General features: G+C 51.2%; 2 protein-coding genes across 3 annotated transcripts; one reads left to right on the top strand and one right to left on the bottom strand.

The window, feature by feature from the left end:
- Positions 1 to 1,422: 1,422 nt before the first annotated feature.
- On the bottom strand, positions 1,423 to 23,000 carry ECSCR (endothelial cell surface expressed chemotaxis and apoptosis regulator). Of its 2 annotated transcripts, none has more exons than XR_003531674.1 (11): positions 22,880 to 23,000; positions 11,640 to 11,681; positions 11,060 to 11,110; positions 9,319 to 9,441; positions 8,785 to 8,838; positions 6,896 to 6,964; positions 6,269 to 6,355; positions 5,435 to 5,530; positions 4,788 to 4,824; positions 2,711 to 2,887; positions 1,423 to 2,253 (listed from the first exon to the last, which is right to left on the bottom strand). XR_003531674.1 is itself a non-coding variant. In XM_027667654.1 (11 exons), the coding sequence occupies exons 1-11, from the start codon at positions 22,929 to 22,931 to the stop codon at positions 2,245 to 2,247; spliced, it is 720 nt and encodes a 239-aa protein (XP_027523455.1). In that variant the 5' UTR covers positions 22,932 to 23,000; the 3' UTR covers positions 1,423 to 2,244. The 2 variants fall into 2 exon arrangements, 1 of the variants encoding a protein (XP_027523455.1); XM_027667654.1 differs by having other exon boundaries at positions 2,788 to 2,887.
- A 2,921-nt stretch (positions 23,001 to 25,921) lies between these two features.
- SMIM33 (small integral membrane protein 33) lies at positions 25,922 to 26,323 on the top strand. The gene has a single exon (XM_027667648.1). It carries the CDS (start codon positions 25,922 to 25,924, stop codon positions 26,321 to 26,323), a length of 402 nt encoding a protein of 133 aa, XP_027523449.1.
- The last annotated feature ends 1,364 nt before the right edge of the window (positions 26,324 to 27,687 follow it).

Raw genomic sequence — 27,687 nt, forward strand, 5'->3', positions numbered from 1 at the left:
TCAGGAGTCTGCAGAGATGTGTTAAAGCTTGATACTCACTAAAAACCTACTTGTGGTGTTCCATGAGTGGAGTCACAGGTCTCTGGGATCTGGAGCTCCGGGTTCACCCAACTGGGAATCACCTGGGACTTCATGTTTAAGCAAATTCACCAGTCTGGCAGAGGCTGGGTGAGCAATGGTATTTTACTTTTCATGAATGTTATCAGAAAAGCTGTATTTATTAAAAAACAACTTATCAAACTCCCTGGTGCAGATGTTAAAGGTAGAAAATGTGTTGGCTCTTAGCATGAGTTGTGAAAACATTGCATGTATTTTGCTGAACGCTTCCTTGCCAGCTGCAAAGCACAGCTACCTCCTACACTGCCCATACCAGCAAACATCTCTTATCCATCCTATTAGATTAAATCAAGCTCAATTACAATTTTTCACTGAACTGTGCAGGGGAATGTGTGCAGCAATATCCCTTCTGAGTGCTTGGCTAGGTCCTTTTTTCCTTAATGTCACAGTTTACCTTCAGGGTTGATGGATGATGTTGCTCCTGTTAGGGGAACCAGTATCTCACTGTGCTGCTGCTGCACAGACAAGGTTCTCCCAAGGTCTGTGCTGCTGGAACTGATGCAGCTTCCAAGCAGGAGTCACGGTGAAGATGGGCAGAGGTAGTGCAGGGTTAGTGCTTCAGTACCTTACTCTGCTGAATGAGGCAGCTGAGACCTCCAGAAATACCCAGTGGGGCATCATTTCTCTCACGTGGATGCTAGGGATGGACATCCCCACCCTCCTCATGTGAGTATTTTGCTGAAGGTGGTGAGTGAGTATGGCTGGGGCTGAACCAACTCAGGCTGTGACCAGCAGGCTCCAAACAGGAGCTACTGCCCTGGGGAACCCAACGAAGGGCTGTCCTTGAGGTGCCTTTGTGTGGTAAGATACACACAGGTACCCCCAAAATTGCCAAGGCAGTGAAAAGAATCCAAAAGGTTTATTCTGAAGTCGAGAATGATAAAAACTCCCCAAGAGAACCTGCAGCAGCTGCAAAAGTGCTGGGCCTGAGAAAGCCTCCTGTTCCCTTCCAGGCCTCTTATCTTCTCTGTCCTCCCCCAGGCCCTCCCCAAAGCAAAGGCCTGTAACACTGTGAGGGTTTATTTCTCCTCAGACCAGAGAGAAAGACTGTAGCTTTCTTTGGAATGCAGAAGGAAAAGAAACATCCAACTCTCTTTGAAAAAGGGGTTTCTTCTTAGGCAGAAAGTCTCCTTAAGCAAAACATCTAATTAAGCTCTAATGTCCTCAAAGTGAAATCTTCCAGAAAAAGGGTATTTACCCCTACAACCTTGGGGTGCACTGGTGGTTCCTGGGGCTGTGCTGAGCTGGGGGTCCTGGCTGGATGGGGATGCTGCTCTTCTGGTCTATCAGGAAGCTCTGGGAAAGCAGTGGTGGAGACGATGGAAGCTCTCCCAAGCACACTCGCGCTGCCAGACTCCAGGAACTCAAGTAGCTCAGCATGTTGCTTGTGGCCACTGGGTTTTACACTCAGCTAAACCCCTGTCTGTGCAGAGACTTCATTCCTCACACTTCAGATGAGTGTTTAAGCACATGGGAAGGCAGTGATCTGCCTGCCTGAAGCTCAGGTATTAATAATAAAGTCTTTAAGACAGCAAATTGTATTTCAGCAGCACCTTTAATTCACGGCTCTCCAAATGCTGTACAGACATGGACTACTGTAGCCTCACAACAACCCTGTGAGGCAGGTGGGTGTGATCATCCCCACCACTGTGGGGACAACGAGGGCACCAGGGATAAGGGGCTTGGATTATCATACTGGGATTTGACCTAGAACTTGGCCATTTAAGTCTCCTCAGGTCTTCAGATCAGGCTTTCCTAACACACAGCTTTGACTTGACGTGGGGCTGCGCTGATTAACGAGCCGTGACTGCCTGGCACAGACTGTAAAGGCCATTAGTGAAGTAGGTGGTGCCTTGGTGCTTTCTGCTGCTGGATTTATTCTGAGTGTTTGAAGGCATCTCAAAAATAGAGTTAGATATCAACCACTGAGCATGGCAGGCCGTAACTGGAGAAAGCCCTTAGGCCCCAGGTGGGGAAGCTATGTAGGACACTATATGTATTGATCAGAAAGGACATAATAATTTATATATAAAATCCACCCTCGCTCTTTCCACAAAGGAAAAAAAAGAAAAAGAACCTAGAAAGTCACTGCTGGTTGTGATGTCTCAGCTTCGTTCTCTGGGCTCTTCATAGCACCTGGCAAAAGAACAGGACATGGGGCATCAGCAGCCTGTTTGGGCTGGCAGAGGGAGTTCAAAGCATTGTGTTCTCCCAAACTCAATCCCAGCTTTAAAACAAGTGAAAATGATGTGAAATCCTCGTGTGGGATGGATGTGAGGGCACTGAAGGGAATGTGCTTCAACCACCTGTGGAGCTGGAGTGGGTGAGCTTGGGCTGGAGAGTGAGACCTTGATTTCTCAAAGGCTGCTGACCTCTTCATTTAATGACAAACCACTTTGTTGGCTGGCCTTAGGCCATGTCACCTGTATACATGAGGTATATTTGACACCTCGAGTTCAGGCAGCTCAGGTAAACCTGAGATGGGCACCCAAACTTTTCACTGGGCTCACTGGAACCAGTTTGGACATTTAGGAGTTTGATGGCAGCTGTTTTTTTGTTATATTTCTGAAGGAATAAGAGACCAAAGAAGTACCTCAAAGGCATGCTCTTATCCAGCCACAGAAATGATCCCCAGCTAATGCCCTAAAAAGCAAGGCTGAAAAGGGACACCTTTTCTGATGGTGGGTAACTCATGCTGTTGTTCATGTTGATGTTCTTCATGGAGATCAGAGTGATGCTGTTGTCCTTCTGGCTCGTGTCTGCTGAGCAGCTGTCAGGGAGAGAAGGTGGTATTAACTGCTCTGGGAAACAAGAGAGGGAATCACAGAATCACAGAGTCGTTTAGGTTGGGAAAAACCTCCAAGATCATTGAGTCCAACCTGTGCCTGATCCCCACCTTGTCAGCCAGCCCAGAGCACTGAGTGCCATGTCCAGTCACTCCTAGGACACCTCCAAGGACAAAGTTTGTTTGCACACAGCTGGAGGTAAACAGGCAAGGCTGAGTCTGGTACACAGGACCAGGGGTGGTTTCCATTGCCTGTTGAGCTGCTGTCCTGATTCAGGCCCATCCTTGGTGCCACATTCCCAGATCTCTGGGCAAACAAGCTGTGTGTGCCCTACAGAAAGCACCACTGTCCCCTGTGTCACTACTTGTAGGCAGAGTCAGGGAGCAGTTTGGTTTTGGTTCCCAGTCAATGGATTTCCTGCCAGCCCTGCAGCCCTCACCAGAACTGGAACAAAAGAGAGCATTACTGGGAGCCCTGTCCTAGTGTGGGAAAAATCCTTCTTTCGAATTTGGAAAGACGGCAAAAACCTGTGAGACAAAGGAAGTGTAACAGAAGGTTTAATTTCAGTGTGCTGTGTCCCAAAGCCACTTGGGTCTGGAAGCACAGGACCAGTTTGAAAACCACACCTTTTGTAGTTCTTTCGGTTACATAAACTGCTACATGTTCATTAAATGCTGGTTTTACCTTAAAAGGTTATTTCTCTGCCCAGGGAGGGGGTGTTACCCTTCTTTTTGATTGATTGTGATGTACCCCCTGGACACAATAGGCAGAGAAGGTCTTTGTTTAGTTACATCTTTACTTTTTATATTTTTCCCTATTCCCACCGCAAAAGTTCCCTGGTGTCAGGTTCAGACAGAACCATTCATCTTACTACTCTGTGCCACACCTTTTTTAATTAAAAAAGAAAAAGGAACTCCTCTTCAGTTAATAAAAGCCCCTCCCCCCTTTCACCTTTCTACTCACTTCATTTGCTTGTAATAAAACCAGGTTATTTATTTCTCCTACGAGGCCCTTAAGGTTATTTGTCATACAGAGGGAGCCCTGGGTATTGTTCCTTCCAATGCTGCTGCTCATGTATTTATTGTCAGTGTCTCTCTCAAGAGTCAGTTACAAGCCTTAAGAACATGGAATTCCCCTTTCTTCCTACCCTGAGGAATGGGATACACATTTAGTGCCAGTGGAGACTGGATGACTTTGGGGATTAGGGTGCCCCAGGGCTCTGTCCTTCGCTCTGGCATGTTCTGCCTCAGTGGCTTCAGATCACTTGGATCATGATCATTAAGGATATTTGGGAAACACTGCTGTTGATGAAAATTTGGCACCTAAATGCTTTGTGTCCCTTGCCCCTTTCCAAAGCAGGGTTTATTACTTTGGTAGGAAACTATCAGATAGAAAAGTAGGAGCAACATGCTGTGGTCCCTTCCAGCTCTTGTTTCCTGCTGTTTTCCCACCTTCAGCCTCTCTTCTGGGGTAGCAATGATGGACCATGGGGTTCTGACAGACCATTCTCCACTTGATGCTTCTTTTTCAAAGGTCTCTGAACTGGGGCCCCCTTATCCTACTCTCTCTGGGTTAACAGTAATAATAAGCATCTTGGAAGATACCTGAGACTGCTTTGAGAATCAGAAACTCAAGTTTAGACCTCAAGTCTGTATCTAGGCAAAGAAAGACAAGCACACTGCTTTGGGAAGGTGATGAGTCTTTGGAGATTCAGGGAAGCTTTGAAAAGAGGCCCCGAAATATTGACTGTCTACCTTTGTCTCTATCAGCTATCAGAGATGTTTTGAGATGCTTCCTTCCACCTGATATAACCAAAGCAGATTCTTTAGCTCTGGAATAAAATAGGCACTTTGAACTGGACATAGACAGCATGAGCAGCCTTACCTCTCTGATACCATGGAGCTTCCTGGTTTCTGTTTGTCTGGAGGGAGAAAAGCTGGAGTTGGTGACACACAGGCGAGAAAACATCACAGCTAAGCCATAGAATAAGCCAGCTCTATTCTGAATTACGTTGTACAGGGACATAAATGAAATCTGAATGAGATAAGAGACACCATGGGGGAAACCTGAGAGTTGATGAGGGAAAATCTTTCAATGAATGGGCCATACAGGCAGGACCTGATGGCCTTGCTGCCTCTTCAGTCACCAATGTCCTTTGGACTTCAGGAAGGTATCTGTTTTATCATAGAGCAGCCTTGCCCTCTGGTGGGCACTGCTTAGTGGAAAGTGGGATTCCTAGGGAAAAGGAGTGTCAAACTCCATGACTTTTGCTGGAAGAGCTGCCATGTCTGGGAATCTGCCATGTCTGGGAATCTGCCCACTGAGCTGCAGCAAACTTGAGACTTGTCTTTGTGCAGATGGGGCTGGGCTGGGGCTCTAGAGAGGAGGTCACACTGCATTCCCGACTGCTGCATCTGTGTTCCAGTTTGGCTTCAAAACCTTTTCAAATGCATCTTTTAGGAATTGCCAAATCCAACATGGAAACTGGTGACCTGTGGATTAGGGAAAGACAGATCCCCTTGGGCAAATACCTTCCTCCTTGGAGCGGTTACACTTGAACCTCAGGCTGACCACACTGACCAGGATGATCACCACCACCACCAGGATAACAATGAAGCTGATGACACCTGGAGATGGAGCAAAGAACTGTCTGAGATTGACAGAAGAACATCCTGGATCCTGGGGTAGCAGAGAGACTTTGACTGTCATCAAAAGTTGGGCAGGAAATCAATGTTTTCATTAATGTGATCATGGCAGAGAAGTGAATAGTCACTAGAGTGAATGACTATCCTCTTGTGTTTTAACTTCAAAGGGCTGCTGCTGAATACTTAATTGATGAATACTTAATTGATAAGGCAGTGCCAGGAGGGCAGAAGTCAGCTGATTACAGTGGGGATTGACAGGAGTCAGTATGTTCCTACTGCAGTTGGGAAATCTTACCCTAAAGGTGTGTTAAGTGAGACAAAAAGCAAAGCACCAGGGAGAGACAAGCTAAATGTCTCATAAAGCTCTGGCCAAGTGCAGAATGGATTCTGACACCAGGCCTCAACAAATCAAACTATTCTTTGCCCAGGAATCTTGTCCTGCTAAGACTGGTCCAGGACTTAGAATCATGGAATGGTTTGGGTTGGAAGGGACCTTGAAGCTCATCCAGTTCCACCCCCTGCCATGGGCAGAGACACCTTCCCCTATCCCAGGTTGCTCCAAGCCCCGTCCAACCTGGCCTTGGACACTTCCAGGGATCCAGAGGCAGCCACAGCTTCTCTGGGCAACCTGTGCCAAGGCCTCATGAAACTGAGAGTCCAAAACAATGTGTCCTGGCAAAACAGCCCCCTCTGTTCTCCCCAGGCTGCACAAGAACTTACCAAAAGCTGCCACTGTCAGTGGTGATCCGTCGTCCGTCGGGGCGGGCTCAGAGGAGTTCAGCATGGGGGTGACAGGCTCTGAGGGGCCTACAGAGGGGAAAAAGGCACTTTATGTCAAAGTCCTCCTTCCAAAGTTGGGAAAAGCATTCCCAGCAATGCTAGAGGATTAATTCACACCTGTACTTTATTGAACAGACTGAGGTTGGATCCTGGCCAGGCCCATCAATGTTAACAGCAAAGTGACCAAGACCTGTGTGAAATCATTGCCCCTTTTATGGACAAGCTGAGAACTCCCACAGGGCCCTGCTGGGACCCCAGGGAGGAAGCTGAGTGTGGCAGGTGAAGATCTGCCCTGGTAGTGGGATTGAGGGTGGAGTTTGTCTTTTCTCCCTCCTTTTCCAACCTTTTCCCATAGTGGCACCTTTCCTGCTGTGACCCACACCTGCTGTTCCCAGGCTGCCCCCAAATGCTGCTTCTGCAGAGCTTTACAGGCATTTCAAGGGCTAGATGGGATGGCCAGCACCCCTCAGGGACTCGTGGGCTGTTCTCCTACTGCCATCAAGACAGAGGTGTGATGGCCTTGCTGTTGGCTGAGTAAAGGGCTGTAAAATCCATAGCAGGGATCACCTCTCTGGGAGGAGGGAACACCCTGAGGCACTGGTGTCGTGGTTCTCTCCCTTTTCGTCGGCTCTTGATCTGCAGAGAGAAACACAGAATGTGAGCCTTGTCCTTGAGTGTCATCTCATAACCAAAGGAATCAATGGGCACCTGGAGGGGAGAATGGAGTCACAGTAATGCTGGTGATACCTGGGCAAACATGGAATTCATGCTCAGGCTAAAAGCTTCCCACCAAACATACTTTGTACTGTTTCCCATGTCCAAATAGAAATCCAGGGAACCAAAATTCGAGTGCCCTTGTATAAACTCTGCAGGTTCTGCAATCCCAGGTGCAGGTTTTTGGCAGAAACCCCAATGGGAGGCTGGAAGAGTGAACTGGGAAGATTTTCTATAGCTCATAAACATTGAGACTCAAAAGAAAAATATCCACTTAGAGGACAAAGTTTTGCAGAGTGTGGGTGTGGATTGACTGTTTGGCTTGTCTTTGGATTTGAAGGGGGTGGGTGTGCTGTCCTGGGTTATCTAGAAGTAGTTAAGCTTATTTGAGCTGGGCTAATTTGTATCCCACATGCAGTCTAGCTGTGGCAGCACAGAGGTTTGTCTGAGCAAGGACTCCAATTCTGAGTGGGAGAAACTGGCTTGTAGGAAGCTGTTTGGTTTGTGACAGCTGCTCCAGTGCCTGTACAAGGAAATTTAAAGCCAGTCCCTGTGTTTCACTTGTAAAGGGAAAAAAACATCCTCTGCTGCCTCTAGGCTGAGTGTTGAATGGCCTGAGTGTCTGCATCGACCTCAAGGAACAGCTGCAGGCCCTGTCAGGAGACTAGAAATGATACTTCAGAGTTTCACAAGATCATCTGCATGTCAAGTAGGATCTTCTTCCCTCCTTTCCCATCCCCACCTTCCCAGCAGCAGCACTGGCCAAAAGTGTGTGGTGCCTGGAGGGGTGTGCACAGCTCCTGACACTGCCCTGGGGTTCCTGTCCCACACAAACCATCACTGTTTTGGAATCTGATTTTGCCAAAAGTCAGAAGAAAAAGGGGAAAAGGCATGAAATAACAAATCTAACTGGGTCAGAAGCCATGTGGAGCAGAACAGTCTGGAGAAACAGGGACTCCTGCTGTATGGTTTTTTCACAGCTCATCACATTCTTTGTTTTATTCTGAAATTGTTCTTCTAGCCATGGGCAGAAGTTGTGGTTTGCTTAGCCTGGCACAGACACTCCATCCCTGGGAGATGTTGGGTCTCACACAACAGGAGATCTGGCTTTTGGAAGCATCAGCAGCCATACAGCAAAGGTGTGCGGAGCTTCTCAGCAATAAATCAGGGCTGTGATGAGGAACAAGCTGCTCTGAGGCAAAGGGCTCCTGCCTTAGGTGGGCACAGCCATCTGGGTGGGCACAGCTGACCATGGGTTTCTAATCTTGCTTGTGTTAGAGATCTGAGAGGCACTTGGAGAGGCAGAGCAGTTTCTGTGTTGACCATTGCAGATTTTTGAGGCTGAACCATTAATGGGAAATCAGCTCAGTTGTCAGACTCCAGTCTTCCCAGCCTCTGGGATTCTACCCTTATTCCTGAGAAAACTTTTACTAAATTCTTTAATTTGTGCTTACAGGTTGTGTTAAGCTGTCAAAAGCAAAATTATATTTATTTAAGAGGATGTTAAAAGGGCTCCCTTTTCCTGCACGTAGATCCATCATTCAACTGCTCAAGTTCATCCCAGCAGACCATCTGATCCTGTGTTTTATCACTGCTTGTAAGGATACCAGATGTGATTTTGGGTGCAAATGGTGGCTCAACCCCAAAGGACTAGTGCTCAGATAACCTGTGCCATGAGAGCCAAGCAAGCTGATTGCCATGACATTATCTAAGTTATTGTTACTCTATAGAAGGACAAATACCTTGAGGAGTTGCAGAAGTAGCTGCTGTGCTTCTGTTTCCACTAGACTTATCATCTAGATAAAGAAAACATGGAAAAGGAGAATTAACTCTTGAAGCTGCTACTAATTCTGCTATGGGGAGCTGTTGGGTGTCCAGGGGGTAAAAACCTTTGCTTGCATGGAACTTTTCCTCCACACAAACATCAAGATGCCCACCTAGCAAGGGGTGCAGCCAGTTCAGAGTGTACCTGAGAGGTGAGCTGGGACAGGTCTGGGGAGGCTGAAGCTCCTCTGGGAAGCTTTGTTTGATAAAGCATGACCTGGCTTTTCTAATACAGGCTTGTCCTGGCTGTGTCCAGCCATGTGCTTTTAGGGAGCTGAACTGAGCTGCTCTTTCAGCAAAGACTCAAAGAAATTCAATATTGGCTGAATTATTGAATAATCAGCATGGTGTGGACTTAGCCCAGTGTTTCTGATGTCCCCAGTCTTTCTTAGATAAGCAGGGAGGCACAAACAGGTCCTGCATGAGCAAAAGGTTGAGTTTTCCATCCTTACCTTGCCCAGTAGAGGCTGGCAGTGTTGTTGGAGTGGTGGTGGTGGTGGAGGGTGTGGCTGTAGTAGTTTGACCCGCAGAGGTGGGACTCGGTCTGGGGGGTGTTGTTGGTTTTACTGCCGGCTCTGCAGGGGAAGTGAAGTGTTACCTCAAAGAGCCCTGCTCAGAAACAGCTTGGAGGAGGGCACAGCTATTACAGAGAGCCCTCAAGAGCCCTGGAGAGTTAGGAATAATCTGCTAGGGAAAGCACAGACATGGAAACAGCCTCCATCCTGCTCAGACTCAAGGAGCTCTTGTACTTTGGGATTAACTTCTGCTTTTTTTTTTTGAGGAGGTGCTGAGCTGGCAGAGCTCAGCAAACACATGGAGAAAGTCAGGGTTTTGCCACTGCTTTTTTCCCAGCTTTGAGAAATGAAGGTATTTTTGTCACTGGACACTTGAACTGCCTGGAGCTGCCTGGCACCCACGTGGTCATTTGCGTGTTATCTGAAATGCCAACTTTTACATTTCATTTCACTCAGAGTTTCCAGGAATAAATCATTCAGCTCTTGAAGTGGTCTGCAGGCTCCATCATCTGCCCCAACCTGCTACTCCAAGCTGCACAGCAAGAGCATGGTCCAGAGCAAGATGTGGGGGAAAAAGCTTTCAATAATCCCTCTGCAAGGATCACCAGCTGGGATAGGCAAGTTCCTTGTCTAGACTTCTCTTGGCTTTTCAATAAAATGAGAAAAGAGTGAAAATGGTTTTAAGGTTAGTGTGGAGTTTTTTTCCTTTTATCCAAATCCTTCACCAAAATATTAGAATTTAGGATTAAGTTTCTTCTAAGTTTCTTTTTTTTTTTTTCCTGCAAAGCTTGGAAGCATCATCAGATATTTTTAGATATTTTTCCTTGGGTATTATTTGGGTCCCTTTGGAGGAGTAACTATGCTTAGATTTTTTTTTTTCCCCAAAACATATTAGGAACAGATCCATCTCCAAAGATCCAAGTGGACTAACAGATGTGGATCTGGAGTTGCAGAGATAATTTCTTGTGTCATTGGTTTTGTGTACATGGCACAGCAACATAGAAAGGTGAGTTGGAAGGGATCTTAAAGATCAGCCAGGTTGGATGGGTCTTGGAGCAACCTGGTCTGGTGGAAGGTGTCCCTGCCCACAGGATGGGGTGGAACGAGATGAGCTTTAAGGTTCTTTCCAACCCAAACCATTCTATGATTCTGCTCTACAACCATCTCAGCCTACCTATTCAATTTAATAATTTCTTCCCCTGTTCTTGCTCACACCTGTGCCTTGATCCCTCTGGGGTGAGTTGGCTGGATCAGAAGGCCTTACACCACAAAACTTCCTTCTTCCCCACCACTGTCCTCATCTAACCTGCCACTGCACAGCCCCATTTCCTGCTGGATGGCCCAGCTGGACTGAGGGTCAGACCAGTTACAAACTGGGATGCCCTGAGCTGCTCTGCTCACAGAATCCCAGAATGTGCTGGGGTGGAAGGGACCCACAAGGATCATCCAGTCCAACCCCTGGCCCTGCACAGGCCCATCCCCAAGAGTCACCCCCTGTGCCCCAGAGGATCAGCCAAACCCTCCTGGAGCTCTGGCAGCCTTGGGGCTGTGCCCACTGCCCTGGGGAGCCTGGGCAGTGCCCAACCAGCCTCTGGGGGAAGAACCTTTTGCTGAGATCCAACCTGAGCCTGCCCTGACACAGCTCCAGCCATTCCCTGGGTCTCCAGCTGAGTGTTACCTGAGGTGTGGTTCTTCACTTCAGGGCTGTGTGTTGTTGGCTGGGGTGGACCTGTAACACAAGCAGAGGGACATGGAGGTGACGTGTCTTACATGTGCTCCATGTTGGTGATCCCACAGGATCAGGGTGGGGCCAGAAGAGCTGAAAGGGTGAGGGAGGCAAGAGATGCCATGGAGAGGGTTTGTCACTGGTGTGGCTGTAGGGACGAGCAGGGAAAGGGACCATGGCTGAGGATCCTTGGATCCCTAGAGGATAACGTGCTGCGAAACAGTTGGGGGAAACAGGGAGCAAAGACAAGGCAGGATCCCTCTTTCTCCAGGCTTTCTGGAACACAGCCTTGCTCTCTTCCAGATAATCAGGGGGCCAAACCAGGTCACCCTCTGGGGCACAGTGGCCCCCATGTCCCTGGAGATCTGGGGGTGAGTGGTGGTGGATGTGCACAGAGCAGGATCCTGGGAGAAGGTGCCTCAGCAGTTTGGAATCAGGTCCCCATTTGTGGGCTCTCCATTTGCATCCCCATGTTTCCATGTGCATCCACATCCAGACAGACACATAAAGCACATCCCAACCTGGCAGGTACCTGTTACAGCATCGATGGAGGAGTTTGTGGAGGCTGTGGAACCTGGAATGAAAGAGTAAAGAGTGTTAGTGGTGCTAATCTGTGACTGTCACTACTGCACTGGTGTTCTTGTTCCTTGTGTGGTTTGGCTTTTCCTCATCTTCTGTGGGAATGGCTTTGGAATAGGTAGTTCTCCCAAAAGCATTTGCAAAGAAGAAGCAGCAAACACTGAGTGCAGGTTCTGTAAATTAGTACTGGAGTTTATCCAGCCAGGATGAGTGTCCTCCTCCCCAGCTGGAGCTGAACCCTTTGGGGGGCCATCTGCCTCTGTTACAGGGGAAAAATAGAAGGCCACAGAAATCCATGGTTTGCCTCCAGCTCAGTCTTGGCAGAGAAGGGTATGTGACTTGTACTCTGGAGTACATGTTTAAAGGCTTTATTCCCTTAAGACCTTAAGGCATGGATGGACAAAGTTTGTAAAGGCTTCCAGTGGCCAATGGGGCTGTTCAGCTTCTTGTCTCCTACCTCTGATCCTTCTGTCCCATATATTTGTACCCTTGGATGCTGGATGAAGCCTTGGCTATGTCTGGAGGGGGCTGCAGCCCTGGGGACTGACTTGGTGCTACCTTCCCTGAAGGAGTGGGTAGTCTTGCAGGTCCATGCAAGGTTGTAGGTGTTGCTCTGAGTCCCCAGTTTCTCAACTGAAAGGTGGTTTTGTTTGGGGTTTTTTGTTTGGTTGGTTTTCTTTTGGGTTCATGACAAGGCATCCCTGCCCCAGTGCCCCATGTTGCCTGTTCTCAGCATCCCGGGTGTTTTTCTTTAAGCCCCAGCTCCTGTGACCATAGAAACATGGAATAGAACAGTTTGGGTTGGAAGGAACCTTTAAAGGTCAACTAGTCCAACCCCCAATGGTGAGATGAGATGCCAATTACAAATGCTGCCCTTGAAAATGGGAAAAAGATATGTCCAGTTCTCACACTTGGGGACAAGACCTGGAAAACGTAAAATGCACTTTAAATGCTCAAATCAAACCCAACTGATCCTCGTGGGTCCCTTCCAACTCAGAATGTTCTGTGATTCTGTGGCTTAACTTTGGGAAGGTGACTTTGAGTCTACTGTTGAAAGGCAGAAGCTAATTGGGATTTTAAAATGGTTATTGCTGGTGACCCTGGTGCTCTCTGTGGTTAAGATTAATGAAAGAAATGACAATACAGGTACAGAAAGCAGCTGAGTCTGATCCCATCAGTGATCCATCTCACCAGGGGAGCTAAAGGTTTTGGACAGAAAGGGACAGCAGGGAAGGCTGAATCCTTCCAGCACACTGTCCCCTCCTGATGCCACGTAGCTGCACTGCCACAGGGTCTGTGAGGAGCAGTGCCCTTGCAGGGGGTGGCATGGGGAGCAAGGCAGCACCAGCCGTGGCAGAGCAGTGCTCATGTGCCTGTTTTCAGCCAGGACCTGTCCTCCCTGGGGGTGAGATGCATCTCACCTGCTTCTGCACATCACTCAGGAGCACCTGGGACAGAGAGCATCTCCAGGTCCTATTTGTCACCAAAGAGGGGACCAGGAACTCCTGATGTGCTGTTGCTCTGACCTGTCTTGGATCTCTACCTTTCTCCAGCTGTGGCTGGAGAAGCCACTGCCTACAACACCCCATAATGGCTTCAAACTGAAAGAGAGTAGGGTTAGATGGGATACTGGGAAGAAATTCCACCCTGTGAGGGTGGGGAGGCCCTGGCACAGGTTGCCCAGAGAAGCTGTGGCTGCCCCTGGATCCCTGGAAGTGTCCAAGGCCAGGTTGGACGGGACTTGGAGCAACCTGGGCTAGTGGAAGGTGTCCCTACCCATGGCAGGGGGTGGAACAAGATGGGCTTTAAGGTCTCTTCCAACCCAAACCATTCTGGGATGCCCTAATTTGATACTGGGAGCTGTAGAGGTGATGGAGGTGAATTTTGTGGTTGGCCCTTATGCTGTTGGTGTCTGGCAGAGCCTGTCTGAGTGTCCTGGCAGTGCTGTGTGTCTGGAATGAGACCCTCACACCCAGTGTGGGGTTATCAGGAGCTCAGAGCTCACCCCTCAGGACCCTCTGGGTGCAGTGAGCTCCTGATTGATCCCCTTTTCCTCAAGTAACTACTTTGAAGCCATAATTGTTTTTGTGTCTGAGGCTTTATGACAATGATCTCAGCCAAACAGGAAGTAAAACAGTGTGTAAACTACGGTGACTACTTAATAAAATGTGTTTTATTTCCAGATGGGGTTTGGCTGTGAAAATCAGTCCTGACTTTTCAGATCTTTTCCATGTTTTTGTCTTCCAGCTTACTGAGCAGCAGGCTGGCAAAACTGTCCTTGTCAGCCCAGGAAAGGGGAGACATGATCAGATCTTTGATTTCACAGAGTGGAAGGGACTGGTTGGTTTTCTAAATCCATTGGGAACAGGACCAGAAAAGGAAGTAAAGAAAAAGAAGGCTGGGCAATAGGAAACTGCCTTCACATAAGGGCAGTGAGTTTCTAGGAGTGAATTGTGTTGGATAATTTATGGGATAGCCTTCTCTAGGGGTTTTGAAGAGCAAGTTAAATGAGCATCACACTAATAACGGACAGGATTAAAGGAGAAAAAGGATATTTTAGGCACACATTTGCCCTTCTTAAAGAGGTAGAGATACTTCTTTTGAGGAAGGGGGTTGCACCCCTTTGCAGACCCATCCCCTGGGATGGTGCAGGGCACTCCTGCTCCCCAGGGACACAGCTGGCTCCATGGAGAACATGTGGTGACCTGGGCTGCTTCCATCGATCCCAAGAGTTTGCCAAGTTTTCTCTTTGTCTCTGGGCTTCCTCTTAAACAGCTCTCAACCCCATTTCTGTTTTTAACAACTGTGTCACTTTGGGGACATGGTGGCATTGGCAGTCTTGGGGGAATGGTTGGACTTGAGGATCCTAGAGGGCTTTTCCAACCTAAACAATTCTGTGATTCTGGACATTGATTTGCAAATGCCTTAAGATACTCTACACATTCAACACAAAAATAAACGTGCTGAGATCATCATGGAGGGCCAATATCCTTCAGCCACTGCCAGACTCAAACAGCTCCTCTTTTTCCAAAATTCCCTTGCAGGAGACATTGTCTTGTTTTCCTGTGGGGAGAAGGAGCTGCTCATGATAACTGAAATGATCACAGGTGCTTTTTCGTGTACGTGGCACATGAAAGCACCAAGAATCGCTGAAGAAAGAGCTGTTGTCTGCACTTAGTCTTTGCCAAAGGAAGAGGGGAATAAAGGTGATGATCTGGCTGTTAATTCCACCATTTCTGGTGCAGATGAGGAGAATTCTGAAAGCTTAAACAGAGCCTCTAGGGATGGGAGGAAGCTGAGGGCAAGGGAGGTGACATTGCCCTGTGCTGCCATGGGACAGCTCCAGCATCCCTGGCACACCCCTGGTGCTGGGGCAGGAGGTAGAGGATTATACTCAAGGCTTTCTTCCACCACAGCTCAGCCTGCTGCTGAGGGACACACTGGAGAACTTGAGAAGTTTGCAGACCTAAACCTTGGATTTGCTGTAAATAAGCACTTTCCCCCCAGTACTCTGGTCCTGGAGTTCACCAGGGATGCTCCCCCTGGTCTGCATGTTTGAGCTTTGCTGCAGAGAAGTGCCTAGCCTTGCTGTGAAGGGATGGAGATCCCCTTCTGTCATTTTGCTCCAGAATAAAATACCTTGGCTTCTCTAAATACATCCACACATCATTTCCAAGCAGAGCAGCTCTGGCTCTGACTTCTGGCCACTGCTGCATGTTATGCCTTCCCTGCCAACTCAAATAATCAAAAGTCCTGTTAAATGGGGTGTTTTCTTTAGGGGAGGGTGCTCAGCATCCTGACTGGATTGCTTTGGAGTGGGATGGATGTGTGCAGAGCAGGAAGGGACCCAAGTCCCATTGTGGGGCTGGGCAGCAGGACGGGCACAGACAAACAGCGCCACGTGTCGCGGCTCCACGCAGACATCCCGGGGGACTCTGGTGTTGGAAAATATTCCCTGCGAGTGCTGCTGCCAGCATGGCCCTGCTCCCTCCACAGAGAGCCCTGGATATATAAACAGCTCCCAGTAATAACCAGGACGCAGCTGGAATTGTAATAAACATCAAAGCCATTCAATGAGCGTGAGCAGAGCCAAGAGATTCCTCGTGTGTTTGGGTGCCAGTGATTCACAGTGGATCGGGCAGTTCTAGGTGGAGATGGGGAGCTGACTGAGGGATTTACGATGGGAAACGTGGATTTCTGCTCCTGCTGTCCTGGGAAACTCCCAGTCACCCACCAGAGCTGCACAGCAGCACCTCGGATCTGCCACTGCATTTCAGCTCCAGCTCAGTGCTCCCTGGTTCATTTTCCCAGGAGAATTTTGAAAAGCAGCTTGGTCAGCACAGGATGGGGGGATTCTACCCCTCTGCCCCCTCAGCTGAGACCCCCCTGCAGAGCTGCTCCAGCCCTGGGGAACAGCACAGGGAGCACATGGAGCTGCTGGAGAGAGTCCAGAGGAGGCCCCAAGATGATCAGAGGGATGGAGCAGCTCTGCTGGGAGGAAAGGCTGGGAGAGTTGGGATTGTTCAGCCTGGAGAAGAGAAGGCTCCAGTGTGACCTAATTGTGGCCTTCCAGTGCCTGAAGGAACCGACAGGAAAGATGGAGAGAGACTATTGACAAGGGCCTGGACAAGGGGGAATGGCTTCAGACTGCCAGAGGGCAGGGTCAGATGGGATATTGGGAAGAAATCCTTTCCTATGAGGGTGGGGAGGCCCTGGCACAGGTTGCCCAGAGAAGCTGTGGCTGCCCCTGGATCCCTGGAAGTGTCCAAGGCCAGGTTAGACGGGGCTTGGAGCAACGTGGGCTAGTGGAAGGTGTCCCTGCCCATGGCAGGGGTTGGAACTGGATGATCTTTCAGGTCCCTTCCAACCCAAACTTATGATTCTATGATTCTGTGATTCTATGAATTTTGGATTCCTGTTATTTGCAGTAGTTCTGTGAGGTCAGATGTGTGTTAGACTGAGAGCAGAGGGGTCTCTCCGTGGAGCCTTCTCTCACGGCACCTGAGATATTCCCACAGCCAGCAGCTTACCCCACTCCTCAGCTCAAAAAGAGGATGATGTAAAACCAAAAGAAAGGTCAATTTTAGGCATTTCTGCTTTGGTATTTTTTTTAGGCAATTGTAGACATTTAAAGCATGATTTCTCCAGATGCTGACCAAAGAGAGGGACTGACTTTAAAAACCCCAAACTTTGCCAGGGCCTCCTATAGAGCCCTGGGCCAGCTGGAGAGGCCTCAGCAAGGTTTATATCAGGGTCGAGACGGGCTTGTGCTGTCCAGTCTGTGCCCATAGAGGGATGGAGTCACCAGAGAGGAGCTCTGGCACAAGTGTGGGGTTGCAGGGACTGGTTCTGTCCACCCAGAACTGTTGATGGAGAGGGACTGTCTACCCCTGATGACGAGCAGCCCTGGACTCTTCCCTTCCCTGGCACTTCTGGGGGGATGTGGCAGCAGGAGCTGCAGAGCCCGTGGGCAGTGCTGTCCCTCAGTGTCCCCCTGTGCTTGCAGTGCTGTCCCTCAGTGTCCCCCTGTGCTTGCAGGCTGCAGGGACAAAGGCTTGCAGAAAAGAGATCCAGCGACCTAAAAATAGCCTTTTCAATTTGTATATTGGCACTTCTGTCAAAAAAAAAACATGAGAAAGAAAACAGTGACCGTTTAATGCAGGTGCAGCTGTTTCCTGGGTGCAAATGGCAGCAGAAGCAACACCACCCAATTGTTAGGACTTTCATGTGGGAAAAAAATCCTCTGCGAGGAAACCTGAGAAGCAGAGAGCTCTGCAAAAGCCTAGGTCCTGTTTTATTAAGTGCCTAAATAAGGTGTCTCTGCCTTGAGGGTCTCACAGCAGAACAGAGGAGGTGGAAATTGTGGAGGAGAGAGAAGAAAAGTGCCGGATAACTGACAGCCTAAATCAGGTCCCACATCCACAGAGGCATTCAAGTGTCTTAATTCCCAAACGGCACAGTGGGTTTTGGCAACTCACTGCCAAGTGCTTCTGAATTGTAATGACTCAGCCAAAGTGTTATGGAAAGTTTAGAGAGGCAGGAATTAATCCCAGATTTCATCAGCAATTAAAATTAAAAAATTAAAATGTTGCCTTCCTCTGCCCATCCTCAAGGGCTGTGCCCAGGCCTGGGCATCCTCTCCAAGCATCACATTCCATGGTCCTCTCTGGTGAGCCAGATCTTAGTGGAAGGCAATTAAAAACCACTTGGATGTGGAAAACAACCCGGGAGACAAACAATGTGGGGAAACTACGTGCACAGAGCGGGATCTGCCTCATCAATGAGGTGCCAAGGGCTGGTTTTATCATGTAAGGTGGTTACTCCTGGAAGCAAAAAGGAATATGGCTTTTCTCCTGGCTGCACCCCCACTGCTCTGTGGTGTCTGGGGAACAGCCACCTGCTCCCCAGGACTGCTGCACTGCCACCCTCCCAGCTGTGCACTGGTTCCAGTTTCCTCTGTGACCTGCTCGTTTTACAGCTCTGTGTCTGCTCCTGGTGTTTGTAGTGCTGCCCTTCTCCTGGTTGTGCTGCTCCTTGGGCTTGGCACCGGGGCTGGGATTTTGGAGGAGAAATCACTCCATGCCCACTGCAAATGGAAAATGGGGGAACCACCTATCCTGGCTGGCTGGGCCCCGGAGCCTGGCCTGTGCTTTGTGCCTTCCTACAGCTTTTAAAAATAACATTATTCATTAGCAGAGCATAAAGCACTTTGCAGAGGAGACTTTCCAAGTTTCTTCCCAAACTGACTGTTCTTTCCAGGAATTCCAAGACTCCCCAGGTTTATTGGAGTGTTGCTGTGTGGTGTTTAGAACCACCATGCAGGAGCGTGGTCTCCTGGGACTGGTTCAGGACACAAGGTGTGCAAGGGGCTGGTAGCAAAGGCATTTCTGTAACTCCTGTTCTTTCCACCTGCTTTTCTTTAGTGTCCTGGTTTGAGCCCCAGGGGAGCAGAAGAAGGATGTCCCTGCCTGGAAGCAGTTGTTCCAGGGCTGGGAAGGCACCGTGCAGCTGCTGCCCCAGGTGCTGAGTCTCACAGGAGCAGCAGCTCCAGAGCAGGTGAAGCATCTTGGCCTGACAACCTTCAGGTGAGCCCAGATTTTAGGTGAATGACCTGGTGAGATCACCTGGGTTTTACTCCCAGATTTCAAAGCATTTTATGCATCCAAAGAGGAGTGGGCAACAGGTGAGGGGGGGATTCTGCCCCTCTACTCTGCTCAGGTGAGACCCCCACCTGCAGAGCTGCCTCCAGCTCTGGGGAACAGCATAAGAAGGACGTGGAGCTGCTAGAGTGAGTCCAGAGGCGGCCATGGAGATGTTCCAAGCGCTGGAGCCCCTCTGCTCTGGAGCCAGGCTGGGAGAGCTGGGGGGGGTTCACCTGGAGAAGGCTCCAGGGAGACCTGAGAGCCCCTTCCAGGGCCTAAAGTGGCTCCAGGAGAGCTGGAGAGGGACTGGGGACAAGGAATGCGGGGACAGGATAGAGGGGAATGGCTTCTCACTGCCAGAGGACAGGGTCAGATGGGATATTGGGAAGAAATCCTTCCCTGTGAGGGTGGGGAGGCCCTGGCACAGGTTGCCCAGAGAAGCTGTGGCTGCCCCTGGATCCCTGGAAGTGTCCAAGGCCAAGTTAGACGGGGCTTGGAGCAACCTGGGTTAGTAGAAGGTGTCCCTGCCCATGGCAGGGGTGGAACTGGATGATCTTTCAGGTCTCTTCTAACACAAACTGTTCTGGGATTCTATGGTTCTGTAAGGTTCCTTCCCATCCAGAACATCCTGTAATTCTCTGATTTATGGAAGAGATCATTTTATTATCCCTATTTCATACCTGGGGAAAACAAGGCAAAGAGTGTTGCATGGCTGTGAGAAGTGGCAGACACGAACCCCAGTGTTCCTGTGTCTCCATCCAGTGCATCGTCAGCTGGGACATGTTTCTCCCACGTTTCTCACCACACTAATTTCAGTGTGATTCCAAGATTTTTAGCAACTCCAGAGTCACTTCCAGCTAATGTACAAGAGGAGCTTATTGAATTGTATGTGTGGAGCTGCTCTCTCCGAGCTGTGCTGCCCTCAGGAGTGTGATGAGTCTGCAGTTGTGCCTGACAATGGTGGGAAATGTAGGGGACACCCACCTTGCATCTCCTGCCCAGATTAGTGATGGCTGTCCCCAGTGCCAGAAGGGGTTGCCTGGGTTACTCTGGGATGTGAATGGACACACTCCACACCTCCATGGACCCCCACTGCTGCCAAAACAGCTCCTCATAAGTCTCCAGCAAAGCCCAAATCATGGAATGGTTTGGGTTGGAAGGGACCTGAAAGATCATCCAGTTCCACCCCCTGCCATGGGCAGGGACACCTTCCACTAGCCCAGGTTGCTCCAAGTACTATCCAACCTGGCCTTGGACACTTCCAGGGATGGGGCAGCCCCAGCTTCTCTGGGCAACCTGTGCCAGGGCCTCCCCACCCTCACAGGGAAGAATTTCTTCCCAATATCCCATCTAACTCTGTCCTCTGGCAGTTTGAAGCCATTCCCCCTTGTCCTGGCACTCCAAGCCCTTGTCAATAGTTTCTCTCCATCTTTCCTGTTGGCTCCTTCAGGCACTGGAAGGCCACAATTAGGTCACACTGGAGCCTTCTCTTCTCCAGGCTGAACAATCCCAACTCTCCCAAGCCTTTCCTCCCAGCAGAGCTGCTCCATCCCTCTGATCCTCTTGGTACCTCCTCTGGACTCAGAGGGGAGGTTGGGTCATGCCGAGGGGGCTCCTCTGGGAAGTGGAGCCATGAGAGCTCCCAGCTGAGGCCTTTAACAGCTACACAACCCACAGCTCTCCCCTGCCCAGCTTGGCTTTTCCAGCAGGGGCTTTGGGTTTCCAGCACCATCTCCTCCAAGGACACCTGCTGTTGACTCACCTATTGTAAATGGGACATAATTCCTGGAAGCTGCTGTGGTGAGATTTGCAGAGTCATCGGAGGGGGTTCGTGTTACTCGAAGGGAGCAGTTTGTTGTTTGAACAAACATTTCTCTGAACCACCTCCTGCTTTCTCTTCCTCCTTCACCACCACGACAGGGTTGGGCTGGCCCCTCCTTTGGCCAAGGAATTGGCTTTAGGATGCACTGGATGGCCTGGTTTAAGGATGTATCAGGAATCTGAATGCCTGTCCTTTAGCTGCATCCCATCTTCTTGATTATATCAAAAATATATCCCAATATACATGTCTGGGTTGGATACACCACGTTTCTCATGGCACTATCCACCCACAGGCTGTGGCACAGATAAGGAGAGCAGTGGATGGAACAACAAGAGTGGGAAAATCCTGCTGGGTTTTCAACAGCTTTGAGGAGGAATTTTTCAGTGGAAATCTTTTGTCTGGAAAATGCCTGCCCATTGTAATGGAAACGGTCCATAGGAAGAGGTTTGTTTGGACAAATATTCTGCTAAGTGTTTCTGGGGGGAGGAAAAACAAGTTGGAAATGTTCCAATCCTTCCCCCTTCAGCTATTTCAAAATAACAGTATCTGAACCTCCCTTTAGAAATAACCATGAGAGCTTAGAAGCTTAATTTAGGAAATGATAAATTAATAAATTACTGAACCCGCATAAAGTAAAAGCAAGAAAGGCCTGTGTGGCAAAAAGCAGTGTCCAGCCAAAGCTAATTGTGCCTCTCCTCAAGGTGACCTCCATCTCCCCAGGTGCAGGGAGACCTCTCAGCTCTTCTATCTTGTTCCAGAGCCCCTAATTCCCTTTTCCAGGTGCCTGTGTGCCAGGGAACCAGCAGCACCACGGACCCGACTGCCCCTTTCGCTGAGCTGCTGCTCTGCCTTGTGCTGAAGCAGGTACTGCAGCACCTCGGGGACTTGCTGTAAAATCACTAATTAAATAAAAAAAGCCATTTCAGAGGTGTTGGATCAGCATAGAAAAGGGGGGCAGGACACATGACAGGGGGTGGGTTTGAGGGAGGCTGAAGAGGTGACGATGCCCAGCGAGCACCAGCAGTGCCCTGACCATCAACTGGACGGTCCCTGCCCCCTGATTTTGGGCAACCTGCTTTGAGAGGACCAAGTGATGCCCACAGGACTGAAGGATGGAGGATGACATCCTGTCCACCTGATGCTGCAGCAGCCAGGTCCACCTGGAAGGTGGCTCTTTGGGCATTGCTCCTGGGAATCCTGCTCCATGCAGGGGCTGGACCTTGGCATGGGGCAGTCAAGCCAGAGAGGGGGCCTGACACCTTCCTGCCTTTCCTGTCCCATAAAAACCCAACCAATGGTTTTAAGAGGAAAAGAGCATTCTAGGTGGGCATTAGGGAAAGCCACAGGATGGCCAAGGGGCCTCAAAGCCCCTTGATCTGATCCTTGAGGCTGATCCCAGACACACATCCCCCCGCTGCTGAAGCCAGCGTTGCCCTCTAATGAAGAGTCATTTTCTTACTTCTTGGAATTGGTGTCTATATTCTATGGAATGAGAAGACCTTTAAGGCCCCCTCCAACACAAACCATTCCCTGATTCTCTACCTTTTAAAAAATCCCATTATCACCAGCACAGTGGCTGTAACCCGGGGCAACTTCTATGGTTTAATGATAAAACCTTTGAATTGGAGACACATTATTTCATATTCCTTTGAATGTATTCCAGCTTCCAGCTACTACAGCTGTCAGCAGTGCAAGAGGTGTCTGATGATGCAGGAAAAAACAACCTGTCACCCTTTGGAGCAGGAAACCAGCTCCTTCATCCCACACCTCAACTCACATGGGAAAAAAAAGTCAGAGCAGAATTACCCCGAAGGAGCAGAGTTATTATAGCATGTTCTTGCACATGGGGTTTGTATTTATATCAATGAGAGGAAAAATGGAAAATAGTCAAGGAAAAAATATTTTTGAGGAAAATAATGTCCCGTACATTTAAATGTTCCACATTTACTCTTATTTGACAAAAGGCACTTACTACAGATGCCTCAGCCCAAACACTCCTTTGGTTAACCAGGAAACAAGTTCTTATATTCCAGCAGCTCCAAGCAAACCCTGCAAACCTGGTATGGCCACGTTTTTCCCAACAACCTGCCTCCTTCCACCCCGGAATTGAGTGGCCGAGCTTTCCAATGGCAGCTCCAAAGCTCTGGCTGGTTCCCCCTGGGAAGCCCAGCTCCCCAGATCCCCCCATCCAGCACCACCTCCCGCTCCCTGGAGTGTGGAGCAGCTCACCTGGGAGCAGCAGGAAGAGCCAGAGGAGCAGAGGGATGGATGGGAGCAGCATCTCTGCGGCGGCTGCAGCTCCGGAGCCCCGCCGAGGCTCTGGCCATGCCGGGAAGGAGCGCAGGGCGAGGATTTGCCTGCCTGGGCTGACTCTCACAGAGCTTCCTGTTAAAGAATAGAAGGAAACGGGCTGAATCCACAGGGGAACTGTGTTTTTCAGCCCATTATGGTCGGGGAGGATGTGAGACATAGCTCAGGCAGCAAAGGAAACCTCGCCGTGGCTTTGGTGGGGGATTCGACTCCTCTGGTGGGGGACAGCGGAGTCACAGTCCTGCTTTGGGCCTCAGGAGCTTCCTTATGGTGCCTGGGTTTTTGGGGAGATGCTTTGTTTGTGGTAGGATGTGCCCCCAGCTCCAATCCACCCCGCATCAGCTGTGAGGGCTGTAGGCTGTGTGGGATGAGAGCTGCAGGAGGAGCTGGTGCTCCCCCCCACATGAGGGGGGATTTCTTAGTACCTCCATGAGGGATTTTGGAATAATTGCTCCTTGTGGGGCCAGGGTAACTCAGCAGCTGGATCTGCCCTGTACCCTGTGCCTCCCTGTGCAGCTCCAGCCTGTCTGGCACCGGGATGTGCCACCTTTGGGATGCAGTTCTCCAGGTAGCAGCAGCATCCCTTCCCACACGATACACAGCTTTGACTTACCCCTTCCCCAGCTCCTTGAGAAGGGGAGGAACCGGAATATTGGGCCAGTTCTGGCCCCCATCCAGCCCGAGGGGTTCAGGCTGTTTCTTGGCCGCAGCCCTGTGACGTGCTGCTCTGTGCAGGTCCTGCCTGTCCATAGTTTGAACTCCAGAGGGAATAATTTGATTTAAATGGGTGTCTGGGAGAGGAGAAGGGTTCTAGTGTCCTCACATGGGAAAGGTTGCCTGTCTTGGAGGGTCCATATGGGTGTTCAGGATGCAAGCCACAGGATTGTGTCTCCTGCTCTAGGGGCTGGTCCAACCCCCTCCCACAGACCCCCAAAAGCCACAGAGCTTCATCTGAGGGCAACAGAGCTGCTCCTTCACAGCACTGAGTGCATCAAGGGGTGACTGCTGCTGCCACCAAGGTCCTTTCTTCACACAGCTGGGAGATGGTGGCAGGCCTGGAAGGAGAGATCCCCCATGCACTGGGCAGCTCCTCATGTTTCTGGGGGTCTTCAGACCCCTCCAGCCCCCCAAACAAACCACCAGCCCCCCTGGCAGTGGCCTCTCCAGCAGCCTTTGCTGGGACAAACCCCCTGCCAGCAGCTCCCCCCATTCCTCTGTCCCTTGCACAGATGTGACGCTCAGAGATTATGCTGTAGATTAAGGTTTTACTGAATCCTGAAATGAGTGCAAATTCCCAGAAGCTCTCACATGCAGTTAAATCTCTTCTGGATGCTCGGCTGGATGGTGGAAAAGGCATTTCCCACCCTGTCCTTCCCACATGCAGGAAGGACAGAGCCCAAATATTCACCCGAGCTTGTGTGCTGAGAGCCTGCAGGTAAGAGCAGTGGTGTTTGGGGAAGGGAGGATGGGGGAATGTGCTTTGTTTTGACTAAAACTCGAGGGGATCCATGTTTTCCGCTCGGAGATGTGCTCAGGGTCATTCCCAGTGGTCTGACACACAGCATCCCTGGCCCAGGGGGATGGTACCCACCTGAGTGCAGGGGTGATGTACCAGCCTGGAGGGCATCCCTGGAGAATATCCCTGGAGGGCATCCCTAGAGGATATCCCTGGAGGACATTCCTGGAGGGTATCCCTGCCAGCCTTGTGGCACAGCTGCCGTGCAAGGGGACAGATGTGCCAGCCCTGCCCTGGCACTGGTCATGGAATCACAGAATCATTGGAGAAAACCTTGCACAGAGGTTTGGACCATCCAACTTGATGGTCCAAAGGGTGCAGAGCTTCCCCAGGCACTCCCACCTCTGGCCACAGCCGTGCTGGGAGTGCTCCTCCCGCAGCAGTGGGACGGAGAAAATCACCTCTGGGGCTGCTCCGGAGAAAATCACCTCTGGGGCTGCTCCCTCCCTCGGACGAGGGTCCTTCCCGCCGGGATCTCTGTGTGGATACACTCACTGTCCCGGGCTGTGCAGAGTTCACGTGCAGAGGGGGCTTTTTTTTACCCCTGTTTCTTCCCCGCGTTACATTTTCACGCCGAGCCGGTGGTTTCGGGGAAGTTTCCTGCCTTGGGTGCAGCTGAAGGGGGGGTGGGCGCTTGTCCCCAAACAAAGGGCCCTTGTCCTGCGCGGGGTGAGAGGAGGGTCGGCGGGAGCGGGGAGGGGGCGGCAGCGCTGAGGTGGCACCGGGCTGGGAATGGGAGCAGCTCCTGCCCCGGGGTGAGCAGGCGCTTCCTCGTGTGCCCCGGGCATCCCGGGGGGGGTGTGGGGCCGAGGAGTGACGTGGCAGCTTCCGAGGTGAGTGTGGCTGCACCTACACCGGAGATCATCCCGGAGCTGTTCCTGCTGCTCCCGCCGTCCGCTTCCCAGCCCCGCCGCTGGAGACGATGATTCCCAGGCAGCAGGAAAGCCGAGGTACCCCTGAGGGGCTGGGAGGGCTCTCCGTCCCTCCTCTCCCCCCACTGCCCCTGCTCCCAGCCGTGCTGGCTCCCACGGGATTTCGCCGCCGTGGCGAGGGACGACTCATGGGGTTGGGTCTCCCAGGGTGGTCCCCGTGGGGCCGTTTGGTCCTGGATTAGCGCCGTGGGGCCGGGGGTGAAGAGGGGAGGGTGGAAGGGGTGTGGTGGGGAGGAAAAGCCCCACGCCAGAGGTGTCCAGGTGAGGAGACAGAGGGCATTTCCTCCCTGGCTGAACGTGTCCAGGGAACCATCCTACAAGCCCAGAGACGGCCACCAAAACTGATCCTGTTCCACGAGCCTGAGGGAGGGAGCACTTATGGGATCATCCCATTCCCTGGCAGCTGCAAGTGCAGGCGGGAGCTGTGGCCTCGAGGGCAGGAGATAGGGACAGGAACAGCCTCTGCTTGGGGGTCACCCCGGGTTTCCCTGTGCCAGGTCAGCCCGCTGAGCCATGAACAGCTCCGTGCCCAGCAGCCAGCTGAGACACCCCGAGCCGCAGGACGTGGCCGCCGTCACCCCCGTGTCAGTCGCCAGGGCCGTGACGAAGAAGGCGGACGCGCTGCCCATGATCTCGGTCATCGTGGTGGTCTTCGTGCTCCTGGCCGTGTTCATCATCCTCGTGGTGCACTACGGGCCCCAGCTCCGCACCGTGCAGATCACCCTGTACCACGAGCCCCTGCCACAGGACCTGCACAACGGGGTGCACCTCACCCACTGGAAGCAGCTGGACCCTCAGAGGAGGTGGGATCTGCCTGGCATGGATCTGGCTGGAGGGAGCTGCCAGTGCTCCTGCAAGCACCACCTTCCCAGCGGGAGCGCTGAGCCCAACGTCATTGAGGTCACGTACCTGTGACACGGCCCCGGGACACCTGAGACTGTGTCCCACTGGAAAAGCAGTGACTGGATGTCAGTGTATCCCGAGACTCACCGGTTCCCAGGCAGAGGCTGTACCTGCCCAGGTCTGTGTCTGGCCCCAGGAAGGCTCAGCCAGGAGGTTCAGTGTCACAGCAGTGACCCATCACCAGTCCAGCCTGGGGGTTGCTGCTGTCCCCATTCAGGAGCTGGGTCCCAGCCTGGGCTCTGGGGCTGGGTCAGCCCTCATGAGACAGCATTAGCATCAGTTCTGGCTTTCCTCACCCTGGTGTTACCTGTCCCACGCTGCCTGGGAGTGGTCAGGAGAGCTGTCTTGGTCCTTGTCCCAGCTGGGGAGCTCTGGGGCTCTGCTCAGCCCCTTGGCAGGAGCTGGAAGTTACATCATCTGGAATTGTTTTCCTGATGAAAGATGTTTCCTCATTCACAGTGTCCTCATTACACCATTTGTATGTCACAGAGAAGCCTCCAATCCCTCTTTTCCTCTGTGCCACAGCCCCTTTTCCTCTGTCAGAGGGCTGAAACACCATCCTCCCCCCTGGCAGCCCTGGCAGCAGGCTCAGTCCTTGGGGCAAACAGCCAGAGGAGAGGAGAAGAGGCAGCTCCTCAACCCGTGTTGGTGGAGCCAGTGACAGGGGACAATGTGTCCTTTCCCCAGGGGAGGTGTGTGAGAGAAGAGTGGTGACACAGCAGAGGCAAGAGAGGTGATAATGGCACATCACAGCTGGCTGAACATCTGGAGGTGTTGGCACCAGAGGAGACAGGCAGAGACTGCAGCATCTCTGTGCACGGGGATGGGGAGACCTGAGGTCACCCTCACTGAGGTCATCCTCACTGAGATCATCCTCACTGTGGTCATCCTCACTGTCCCCAGCTCTGGCTGCTGTCCCTGGGCCAAGGGCAGCTCTGCTCAGGGCATGGGGACTCGGGTGGTTGGAAGCAGCCAGGCATGTCCCAGCCAAGGAGGGAGTGATGGTGGGGTTGGCACAGTCAGCCACAGGGAGGAGGATGTTGATGTGACTCCATCACCCTGGGTGGGAGCTTGTTGAGGTGGCACAGAGGGAGCAGACAGAGAGGTGAAACCTCCTGAGCCCTGAAGGCTCCTGGTGGTATGAGACTGTGGTAGCTGTTGAGCCCTGGGGGCCCTTCTGCTGCTGGAGGGCACCTCTTTGGCCTCAGGTGGAAGCTGGACATCAAGGCCTGTCTTCAGTGAGGGGCTCAGCAGACACTCCCTGGGGAAGCAGCACAGCCCCTGGGATCACCCACAAGGATTTATGCTGCTGAACAGTCCCAGAAGTCAAAATATGGTTCCCACCTCTCCCCTTCCCACAAAAGCCAGGTCCGTGT

The sequence above is a fragment of the Corapipo altera genome, unplaced genomic scaffold (genome assembly GCF_003945725.1).
Source record: "Corapipo altera isolate COAL_440 unplaced genomic scaffold, ASM394572v1 160, whole genome shotgun sequence".
Taxonomy (NCBI): domain Eukaryota; kingdom Metazoa; phylum Chordata; class Aves; order Passeriformes; family Pipridae; genus Corapipo; species Corapipo altera.